At 41.2% G+C, this 12,078-nt stretch overlaps 1 protein-coding gene and 1 long non-coding RNA gene across 3 annotated transcripts; both read left to right on the plus strand.

Annotated features, from left to right (window-relative positions):
* Window positions 1-1,090: 1,090 nt before the first annotated feature.
* On the plus strand, window positions 1,091-8,695 carry LOC115186719 (uncharacterized). Of its 2 annotated transcripts, XR_003875853.1 has the most exons (4): window positions 1,091-1,495; window positions 3,394-3,498; window positions 8,206-8,322; window positions 8,663-8,695. It is a non-coding gene; the product is annotated as an uncharacterized LOC115186719 (long non-coding RNA). The 2 variants fall into 2 exon arrangements; XR_003875854.1 differs by lacking the exons at window positions 8,206-8,322; window positions 8,663-8,695 and adding an exon at window positions 6,908-6,918 and having other exon boundaries at window positions 1,096-1,495.
* An 816-nt stretch (window positions 8,696-9,511) lies between these two features.
* LOC115186578 (NLR family CARD domain-containing protein 3-like) lies at window positions 9,512-11,275 on the plus strand (the record flags this gene model as incomplete). Its single annotated transcript, XM_029746168.1, has 1 exon — window positions 9,512-11,275. A coding segment is annotated over one exon (1,764 nt), but the record flags the coding sequence as incomplete, so codon positions are not given.
* Between the last annotated feature and the right edge of the window lie 803 nt (window positions 11,276-12,078).

Below are 12,078 nucleotides of genomic sequence, written 5' to 3' on the forward strand. Positions count from 1 at the left end.
AGAGAGGTTGTACAGGCTAGTTATGTAGTTGTGTTTTCATGTTTTGAATGTTGTAGTGTAGTAGGCCTAACCTTCACCAATTATTCTGGTGATGGAGAGAGACACCAGCCAAGACACAGAGAAAGTGTTGGAGAGAGGCAGAAGAGGGGAGTGGACAGTAGACTGTATTACTTATAGCTGCTATAGGGGTTCTAATTACTGCACTGTTTGTGAGTATGTATGTATGTAAGAGAGAGAGAGAGAGAGAGAGAGAGAGAGAGAGAGAGAGAGAGAGAGAGAGAGAGAGAGAGAGAGAGAGAGAGAGAGAGAGAGAGAGAGAGAGAGAGAGGAGAGAGAGGAGAGAGAGAGAGAGAGAGAGAGAGAAAGTGAGTGTTTAGGTACTGTGGGATTCTTTAATCAGTTTGGCTCATTAGACAGGTCAGAGTCTATTTTTGAAGATCTTGAGTGATTTTTGACAATACACTGGTGTTGTATTCATGGTTTTAGCTGTTGAAATTCCGTCCCTGACCCCCCTAATGGCTATGGGCTAAGCCACCAATGTCTTCACATCCAAGGGGAGAGAGAAGCTGCTACCATTGAGGAGAGAGGAGCTGCTACCCCTGGGGAGAGAGGTGCTGCTACCCCTGGGGAGAGAGGTGCTGCTACCCCTGGGGAGAGAGGAACTGCTACCCCTGGGGAGAGATGAGCTGCTACCCCTGGGGAGAGAGGAGCTACTACCCCTGGGGAGAGAGAGGAGCTGCTACCACTGGGGAGAGAGGAGCTGCTACCCCTGGGGAGAGAGAGGAGCTGCTACCCCTGGGGTGAGAGGGGCTGCTACCCCTGGGGAGAGAGAGGAGCTGCTACCCCTGGGGAGAGAGAGGAGCTGCTACCCCTGGGGAGAGAGAGGAGCTGCTACCCCTGGGGAGAGAGAGGAGCTTCTACCCCTGGGAAGAGAGAGGAGCTGCTACCCCTGGGGAGAGAGAGGAGCTGCTACCCCTGGGGAGAGAGAGGAGCTGCTACCCCTGGGGAGAGAGAGGAGCTGCGACCCCTGGGGGGGAGAGAGGAGGTGCAACCCCTGGGGAGAGAGGAGCTGCTACCCCTGGGGAGAGAGGAGCTGCTACCCCTGGGGAGAGAGGAGCTGCTACCCCTGGGGAGAGAGAGGAGCTGCAACCAGGAGAGACTGTGACCCTGCTCGGGAAGAGCTTAACGATTGGTGATTGTTGGGGCACGATTGGCAGGAGCTTCAGTGATGAAGACTGCTGAACTTGCTGATGTTTCACAATATGCCACGGCCGTCTCAGTCACCAGGTCTCAACACAATAGAACACCACCATCCCTCCAATAGAGTTCCAGACAGTTGTAGAATGTTTGCCAAGGCACATTGTAAGAGCTGTAAAGAGAGAGGGACTCGGAGAGAGAACAGGCAGAACCTGATATGTAAATGAGCAGAGCAAACGAAAGTAACTTTCGACGACCGAATGATCATTCAGACTCTGTTTCTATTGAGAGATAAAAGGTAAGACGACGATTGTCATGTGTATTAATATAGTTGGTGATATTGTTGTGTGTATTCATATAGTTGATGATATTGTTATGTGTATTCATATAGTTGATGATATTGTTATGTGTATTCATATAGTTGATGATATTGTTATGTGTATTCATATAGTTGATGATATTGTTGTGTGTATTCATATAGTTAATTATATTTTTGATGGACAGTGTTATAATAGTCCTACTCTCCTTAAAATGTTTTTGATATAAATTAGATGCGTGGGGTGAATTCGTTCTGTGCCCATCTGTGTGCCCCAGGGTGATCGCTCCTACACTATCTACAATCTAAAAGGGTTCTTTGGCTGTCCCCATAGGAGAACCCTTTGTAGAACCCTTTTTGGTACTAGGTAGAACACTTTTGGGTTCCGTGAAGAACCCTTTCCACAGAGGGTTCTACATGGAAGCCAGAAGGGTTCTACCTGGAACCCAAAAGCGTTCTCCTACGGGGACAGCCGGAGGACCCGTTTGGAACCCTTTATTCTAAGAGTGTACCCTATCATAGGTCTATACACTTGTCTTCTCAAAACAGGCTTAAAACACAACAAGCAACAAACAAACATTTTCTCTTTATAATCTACAGTTAACTCTTTTCACTCAGGAAGGTATGTTGTGTGAAAGAGAGACAAATAAATATTGTTCGAGAGCCTAACAACAACTTACCCTTCCTCAAAACAGTTTGTGTGTATTCATTAGTGCCGACCGTAGCAAAACGTTTGGCAACAGAAACCGATTAGGTCACATTGTACAGCGTTCAGAGTAAACGGTTTATGTTTTATTTAACATCTTAAAACTGTTGGCTGTGGAGTAAACTAATGAATACAACCCAGGTTGTAGCCTACGACTCAGCATGTTGATACCTGCCTCTTGCTGAAACCTGAACGTAGCCTGAGGGGTAAACTATGATACAGGCTTGATATACTGGTTTTCTAAAGCTAGCCAGCTTCAGTTAGCTTCACATTCCAGCTCAGGCCTCACCCATCAGAATATACACAACAGAACAGAAAAAAATCTACTGAGACAGGTTGGTGTAATGTTAGTATAGTGAAGGACAGTAAAACTCTCCTAACAGTCTACTACTACTGAGACAGGTTGGTGTAATGTTAGTATAGTGAATGACAGTAAAACCCTCCTAACAGTCTACTACTACTGAGACAGGTTGGTGTAATGTTAGTATAGTGAATGACAGTAAAACACTCCTAACAGTCTACTACTACTGAGACAGGTTGGTGTAATGTTAGTATAGTGAATGACAGTAAAACCCTCCTAACAGTCTACTACTACTGAGACAGAGAACTCAAAGTGGAAAATTACAAACTTCAGAAGCTTTTTTAAACCTCAAATACACTACAAGTTTTACATTTCCTGCATTGCTGGAAAGTTTTTCTGCAGTGGGGGTGATCAAATTAAGATCCTACATCTGTACACATAATTGTACATGGGGATATGTATGGGGGTCTATAACATCCAATCACATAGGTTTACATCAGCTGACAGTTGCAATGTTATTGCTAATAATTCAAACTGCCCTTTTCAGATAAAGACAAACTCTGTACAGATGTAGGATCTTAATTTGATCACCCTGATGCAGAAAAACTAAACTTGTAGTGTATTTGAGTGTAATTAAACTTTAGAAAATGTTTCTGAAGATGATACATTTCACTTTTCCATTTTAAAACTGTTCATTAATTATAATCCACACAATAATTAAAATGTCCTGTTTCTGCAGGATTATTTTCCTGGTGTAGCAAACTGGCTCAAATTAAGATCCAACATCTGCAGCAATATACCTCTCTCTAATGTATATGGCTCTATTGAGATTCACTTTTGACCATTCAACATCTTGTATTTACTGTTGTTTAGGCTGGTTGAATGAGTTGCCTGTGAAAGCTGCTTCATCTGCAAGAAAACAGGCGGCTGCACCAGTGACTGTCAGAAGTTTTGTGATTTCCTCATATGAACGTGAAAGTAAGTGTGTTGTCTACGCAGTTACAAAAAATGGCTGTTGAAACTGTGGCACATATTTCTCGGTAACATTGAATAGATGTGTTGGTATGTAGGAAAGACGGGCAGACTCTCGTACTGTTGGTCTAGACTACCTACAAACTATTATAAGGCTATGATCACTTATCATGCTGACAAACCTGATGTTCTCTGTGAACTGATCTGAACAGGTTTAGGCTGGTCATCTATGATATGTAGGTTATATACAGTACATTCTCTGTCCTGCTACTGGTAGGACTATAACATTATGTTGATCTGAACAGGTTTAGACTGGTCATCTATGATATGTAGGTTATATACAGTACATTCTCTGTCCTGCTACTGGTAGGACTATAACATTATGTTGATCTGAACAGGTTTAGACTGGTCATCTATGATATGTAGGTTATATACAGTACATTTTCTGTCCTGCTACTGGTAGGACTATAACATTATGTTGATCTGAACAGGTTTAGACTGGTCATCTATGATATGTAGGTTATATACAGTACATTCTCTGTCCTGCTACTGGTAGGACTATAACATTATGTTGATCTGAACAGGTTTAGACTGGTCATCTATGATATGTAGGTTATATACAGTACATTCTCTGTCCTGCTACTGGTAGGACTATAACATTATGTTGATCTGAACAGGTTTAGACTGGTCATCTATGATATGTAGGTTATATACAGTACATTCTCTGTCCTGCTACTGGTAGGACTATAACATTATGTTGATCTGAACAGGTTTAGACTGGTCATCTATGATATGTAGGTTATATACAGTACATTCTCTGTCCTGCTACTGGTAGGACTATAACATTATGTTGATCTGAACAGGTTTAGACTGGTCATCTATGATATGTAGGTTATATACAGTACATTCTCTGTCCTGCTACTGGTAGGACTATAACATTATGTTGATCTGAACAGGTTTAGACTGGTCATCTATGATATGTAGGTTATATACAGTACATTCTCTGTCCTGCTACTGGTAGGACTATAACATTATGTTGATCTGAACAGGTTTAGACTGGTCATCTATGATATGTAGGTTATATACAGTACATTCTCTGTCCTGCTACTGGTAGGACTATAACATTATGTTGATCTGAACAGGTTTAGACTGGTCATCTATGATATGTAGGTTATATACAGTACATTCTCTGTCCTGCTACTGGTAGGACTATAACATTATGTTGATCTGAACAAGTTTAGACCGGTCATCTATGATATGTAGGTTATATACAGTACATTCTCTGTCCTGCTACTGGTAGGACTATAACATTATGTTGATCTGAACAAGTTTAGACCGGTCATCTATGATATGTAGGTTATATACAGTACATTCTCTGTCCTGCTACTGGTAGGACTATAACATTATGTTGATCTGAACAGGTTTAGACTGGTCATCTATGATATGTAGGTTATATACAGTACATTCTCTGTCCTGCTACTGGTAGGACTATAACATTATGTTGATCTGAACAGGTTTAGACTGGTCATCTATGATATGTAGGTTATATACAGTACATTCTCTGTCCTGCTACTGGTAGGACTATAACATTATGTTGATCTGAACAGGTTTAGACTGGTCATCTATGATATGTAGGTTATATACAGTACATTCTCTGTCCTGCTACTGGTAGGACTATAACATTATGTTGATCTGAACAGGTTTAGACTGGTCATCTATGATATGTAGGTTATATACAGTACATTCTCTGTTCTGCTACTGGTAGGACTATAACATTATGTTGATCTGAACAGGTTTAGACTGGTCATCTATGATATGTAGGTTATATACAGTACATTCTCTGTCCTGCTACTGGTAGGACTATAACATTATGTTGATCTGAACAGGTTTAGACTGGTCATCTATGATATGTAGGTTATATACAGTACATTCTCTGTCCTGCTACTGGTAGGACTATAACATTATGTTGATCTGAACAGGTTTAGACTGGTCATCTATGATATGTAGGCTATAGCCGAGGTATAGACCTTGATCTGCATATCACTAACAAAACGCCATTATACATTATAACCTAGTCTACTTTACATAATATAACATCTCTCACTTGATGCATAAAACCTTTCTGAATGGATCAACAATTTCCTCCTCGGATCAATCATGTCCGTTTTAGCCCTTCTGTCTACATTCTCAGATACGTTTAGAAAATAACAGATTGAAAGACAATAAATAGCCTACTGTTAGTGAATACAAATACGTGTGAGACATGGCCTTGTGTTGCTGTACTGTCTATAACTACCTTAACAAACAGTGACTTATTATTATTATTATTAATATTATTATTGTTGTTGTACTGTCTATAACTGACTTAACAAAGAGAGACTTATTATTATTATTATTATTGTTGTTGCTGTACTGTCTATAACTACCTTAACAAACAGAGACTTATTATTATTATTATTGTTGCTGTACTGTCTATAACTACCTTAACAAACAGTGTCTTATTATTATTATTGACAGTTACCATGGAGAAGAAATACATATTAATGTGATTGCTTTTAATCACCTGACTGCTTCTATGTCTGTTAGTAAATGTTTTATTTCAAAGAGAGATAATGAATAAATGAGAACAATTGACAATCAAGAATGAGTTGTTACTGTGTTAACCACAACCAACATGCTGGATCTCTGTTTAGTTGTCACTGTGTTAACCACAACCAACATGCTGGATCTCTGTTTAGTTGTCACTGTGTTAACCACAACCAACATGCTGGATCTCTGTTTAGTTGTCACTGTGTTAACCACAACCAACATGCTGGATCTCTGTTTAGTTGTCACTGTGTTAACCACAACCAACATGCTGGATCTCTGTTTAGTTGTCACTATGTTAACCACAACCAACATGCTGGATCTCTGTTTAGTTCTCACTGTGTTAACCACAACCAACATGCTGGATCTCTGTTTAGTTGTCACTGTGTTAACCACAACCAACATGCTGGATCTCTGTTTAGTTGTCACTATGTTAACCACAACCAACATGCTGGATCTCTGTTTAGTTGTCACTGTGTTTACCACAACCAACATGCTGGATCTCTGTTTAGTTGTCACTGTGTTAACCACAACCAACATGCTGGATCTCTGTTTAGTTGTCATTGTGTTAACCACAACCAACATGCTGGATCTCTGTTTAGTTGTCACTGTGTTAACTACAACCAACATGCTGGATCTCTGTTTAGTTGTCACTGTGTTAACCACAACCAACATGCTGGATCTCTGTTTAGTTGTCACTGTGTTAACCACAACCAACATGCTGGATCTCTGTTTAGTTGTCACTGTGTTAACCACAACCAACATGCTGGATCTCTGTTTAGTTGTCACTGTGTTAACCACAACCAACATGCTGAATCTCTGTTTACAGGTGTCAGTGCTTTAATATGAGTCTCTCTGGGGAGAGTGAAGAGGGGAGCCCTGTCTCTAAAATGAGTCTCTCTGGGGAGAGAGGGGAGGGGGGCCCTGACTCTAAAATGAGTCTCTCTGGGGAGAGAGAGGAGGGGGGCCCTGACTCTAAAATGAGTCTCTCTGAGGAGAGAGAGGAGGGGGGCCCTGACTCTAAAATGAGTCTCTCTGGGGAGAGTGAGGAGGGGGGCCCTGACTCTAAAATGAGTCTCTCTGGGGAGAGAGAAGAGGGGAGCCCTGACTCAAAAATGAGTCTCTCTGGGGAGAGAGAGGAGGGGGGCCCTGACTCTAAAATGAGTCTCTCTGGGGAGAGAGAGGAGGGGGGCCCTGACTCTAAAAGGAGTCTCTCTGGGGAGAGAGAGGAGGGGGGCCCTGACTCTAAAATGAGTCTCTCTGAGGAGAGAGAGGAGGGGGGCCCTGCCTCTAAAATGAGTCTCTCTGGGGAGAGAGAGGAAGGGGGCCCTACCTCTAAAATGAGTCTCTCTGGGGAGAGAGAAGAGGGGGGCCCTGCCTCCAAAATGCATCTCTCTGGGGGACATGACACCAAAGCTAAGAGGTAAGATGACAATTTTATGAATAATTAATTAAGATTATTTTCTAAATAATTAGCTATCTTAAGGTGAATGCAGTTACTGTAAATCTCTCTGGATAAGAGCATCTGCTAAATCAGGGGTTCTCAATCCGGGGTCTGCAGAGGTACTGCAGGGGTTCTGCAGGAAGCGTGGGGAGTGGTGGTGTATCCAGGGAGAAAACTAAACTAATATTCTGAAATGTCATTGTGGTCTTATGCTGCCATCTATTGGAATTATTTAGCAACTGCAGTAGTGCTGAAAAATGTGTTATTCCTTACTAAAGTTGTAATTACTCCTAATTACTAGTTAATTGTATCACTTACAATCATAAAATAAGAACTTATACTATAACAAACAATTAAACTGACATAAACCAAAATCACTATATATGTAGTTATTTAGTTAATTACCAAATTGAGCCGGTCGGTCACATTTGAGAGTGAGGGAGATATATAGCATTTTGCATAAAAAAAACATGATTTTTGTCTCTCTGAAATGAAACCATCAAGTGATAGATTTTAAACAAATCCTTGTCTGTGAGAGATGTAATAATTAATACATAATTTCTTTAAACAATAAAAGCTCATTTCCGTAAAGTGATATGTTTCGTTTAGGAACTCTTCTTATGTTTCCCCATCTGAGATCAGAGTAGATGAGAGATGTAATGTTTGTCTCTGTTGTGTTGAAGACCAATCAAGCAGGAGAGACCAGCCTCCCCTGTACCCAGCTGTGTGTCCATGAAGAGTGACTGGTCTATGGGTCGTCTTATAGAGTTTAGAGAGGGAGACTTTTCTACTGAACAAAGGTAAGAAGAACTCATGGGTCATGGTCAGTGAGTTAAACAACACTGTCTCTAGTCATTTCTCCTCTCCCATTTTCACATTTCTTTTGGTTGTTTTCATAATCCATAGGCTAATCCTTTAGTCCATTTTCATAGTCCTAAAACTGTGTGTGTGTGTGTGTGTGTGTGTGTGTTTGTGTGTGTGTGTGTGTGTGTGTGTGTGTGTGTGTGTGTGTGTGTGTGTGTGTGTGTGTGTGTGTGTGTGTGTGTGTGTGTGTGTGTGTGTGTGTGTGTGTGTGTGTGTGTGTGTGTGTGTGTGTGTACTCCCTGGATGAGGAGATGTAATCTCATGTTTTGTCCACAGAAACCAACAGGAGAGATCAGAGTCAGAGATTCTCAGTGGTCAGTCTTCCCAGAGTCATCAAACAGACCTGGACTCTATATTCAGTGTATGTGGTCCTGTTATGTACTTTTGTTTTCCTCAAGTAAAGTTGATCTGTCAATTATTCATTATTGTCTTAATGAGAAGCCATTTCTTCTCTTGCTTAACTTATTTACTTGATTTATTTCAGTTGCTTGAAGAGAAAATGATGACATTTGTGAAGAACGAGCTGAAGATGTTCAAGAGGATTCTTAGTCCAGAACTCCCAGAAGGCTTTGAGAGTCAGAAGCAGGATAAGGAAGTGGTGGATGTTGAAGATGAGAAGCAGGAGAGCAGTGCCAGAGAGGGGGCTCTGAAGATCACACTGCACGTCCTGAGGAAAATGAACCAGAAGGAGCTCGCTGACACACTGGAGAACTGTAAGATCTGTCTGCCTCATGTTGAATGCTGTTTTATAACATTTAAAAGCTGTAGCTAAAGTACAGCTAAAGTAGCTGTGTAACTCAATGATATTGTAGCAGCCTTAACACAACACCTAGTGACCTCATCAAGTAGCAGCAGGGATGTGTTGTGTTGATTAATTTAGAGAGAGAGAGAGAACATTAATAATACCATCAATAATACCAATAATAATATAATCAGTCACACCAGTCTGTAATGCATTATGAAAACATTTATACAATCAGTTAAGAGAAGAAATTATTATAATTTAAACTTTAAACTTTATAACAGTCCTACAATACTGTAGGCATTAAAACAGATGGAATATTAATATCCTCTGTGTTATTTCTAGATTCAGATGAGCTTGCTGTGATTTGCCAACGTGAACTCAAATCTAATCTAAAGAAGAAGTTTCAATGTGTATTTGAGGGGATTGCTAAACAAGGAAACCCAACACTTCTCAATAAGATCTACACAGAGCTCTACATCACAGAGGGTGGAACAGGACAGGTCAATAATGAACATGAGCTGAGACAGATTGAGACAACAACCAGGAAACAAGCAAGACCAGAGACTGCAATCAAATGTAACGACATCTTCAAACCCTTAACTGGACAAGACAAACGTATCAGAACTGTGCTGACGAAGGGAGTCGCTGGCATTGGAAAAACAGTCTCTGTGCAGAAGTTCATTCTGGACTGGGCTGAAGGAAAAGCAAATCAGGATGTCCAATTTGTGTTTTCATTCCCTTTTCGGGAGCTGAATTTGATGAAAGAGGAAAAACACACTTTCATTGAACTTCTTAATCACTTCTCAATGGAAACCAAAGAATCAAGAATCTCCAACTACGACAAGTACAAAGTTCTGTTCATCTTTGATGGTCTGGATGAGTGCCGACTGCCCCTAGACTTCCAGAAGAACAAGATCTGTTGTGACGTCACAGAGTCAACCTCAGTGGATGTTCTGCTGACAAATCTCATCAAGGGAAATCTGCTTCCCTCTGCTCTCCTCTGGATAACTACCCGACCTGCAGCAGCCAATAAGATCCCTTCAGGGTGTGTTGACCAGGTGACAGAGGTACGAGGGTTCAATGACCCACAGAAGGAGGAGTACTTCAGGAAGAGATTCAGTGATGAGGACCTGGCCAGCAGAATCATCTCACACATAAAGACATCAAGGAGCCTCCACATCATGTGCCACATTCCAGTCTTCTGTTGGATTTCTGCAATAGTCCTTGAAAACATGCTGAAACATAAGAGAGAAGAGATGCCCAAGACTTTGACTGATATGTACACACACCTTGTGGTGTTTCATACCAAACAGAAGAATGAAAAGTATCTTGGGAAAGAAGAGACAGGTCCACACTGGAATAAAAAGAGCATTCTGTCACTGGGAAAACTGGCTTTTCAACAGCTAGTGAAGGGCAATCTGATTTTCTATGAAGAAGACCTGAAAGAGGCTGGCATTGATGTCAGTGAAGCCTCAGTGTACTCAGGATTGTGCACACAGCTCTTTAAAGAGGAATGTGGGCTGTACCAAGACAAGGTGTACTGCTTTGTTCATCTGAGCATTCAGGAGTTTCTGGCTGCTGTGTATGTGTTCCTCTCATTCATCAACAACAATGAGAATCTCATGGACAAACTGCAAACAAAGTCCAGTATCTTTTCTCTGCTGTACAGAGACAAGGCTGAAGTTACTGTCTACAAGAGTGCTGTGGATAAAGCCTTACAAAGTGAGATGGGAAACCTGGACCTGTTCGTCCGCTTCCTTCTGGGCCTCTCACTGGAGTCCAATCAGAAGCACTTACGAGGTCTACTGACAAAGACAAGAAGCAGCTCACAGACCCATGAAGAGACAGTCAAGTACATCAAGGAGAAGATCAGGGAGAATCCCTCTCCAGAGAGGAGCATCAATCTGTTCCACTGTCTGAATGAACTGAATGACCATTCTCTAGTGGAGGAGATCCAAAGCTACCTGAGCTCAGGAAGTCTCTCAAAACCCAGCCTGTCACCTGCACATTGGTCAGCTCTGGTCTTTGTGTTGCTGACTTCAGAAAAGGAGCTGGATGTGTTTGACCTGAAGAAATACTCCAGATCAGAGGAAGGTCTTCTGAGGCTGCTGCCAGTGGTCAAAGCCTCCAGAGCTGTTCTGTGAGTAAATAAAATGACATATAAGAAGTAATCATCAGGAAGAAATATTATGTTTAGAGAAAAATATTTATTATAATATGTATATTGAAAAACATATTGAATAAATGCATTGATGGAAGATGAATCTATATGTTGTTTGGAATATGAACCAAATGCATCTACCATTGTCCTTCTACACTACTGGTGTTAAATTAACAGTGTGTTTGTGAAGTCATGATGATCTCATTGTCAGGCTGTCAGGCTGTGGAGTCACAAAGAAAGGCTGTGCTTCTCTGGTCTCAGCTCTGAAGTCAAACCCCTCACACCTGAGAGAGCTGGATCTGAGAAACAATGACCTGAAGGATTCAGGAGTGAATCTGCTCTCTGCTGGACTGGAGGATCCACACTGTAAACTGGAGACTCTGAGGTCAGTATTCCTGTAGTTGGTCAACAAGTGATAACTGTTCACCAGATCCACATGTGTTTACCAGACACACATAGTCCACACCATATGTGTTTGGACAGTGAAGTCTACAGTTTTAAATGTGGTGCTATGCTCCAGCATTTTGGATTTGAGATCAAATGTTTCATATTAGTTGACAGTACAGAATGTCACCATTTATTGGTTGTGTTCTGGATTATGTTTTTCCTAATAGAAACTGAATGGTGAATAATGTCCTGTCATTTTGGAGTCACTTCACTTGTATTGTCAGTAAGAAGAGAACATGTTTCTGAACACTCTGGACGGTTCTGACTTAGAATATGTGGACAACTACAAATACCTAGGTGTCTGGTTAGACTGTAAACTCTCCTTCCAGACTCACTATA

The sequence above is a fragment of the Salmo trutta genome, unplaced genomic scaffold, assembly GCF_901001165.1.
Source record: "Salmo trutta unplaced genomic scaffold, fSalTru1.1, whole genome shotgun sequence".
NCBI classification, from domain to species: domain Eukaryota; kingdom Metazoa; phylum Chordata; class Actinopteri; order Salmoniformes; family Salmonidae; genus Salmo; species Salmo trutta.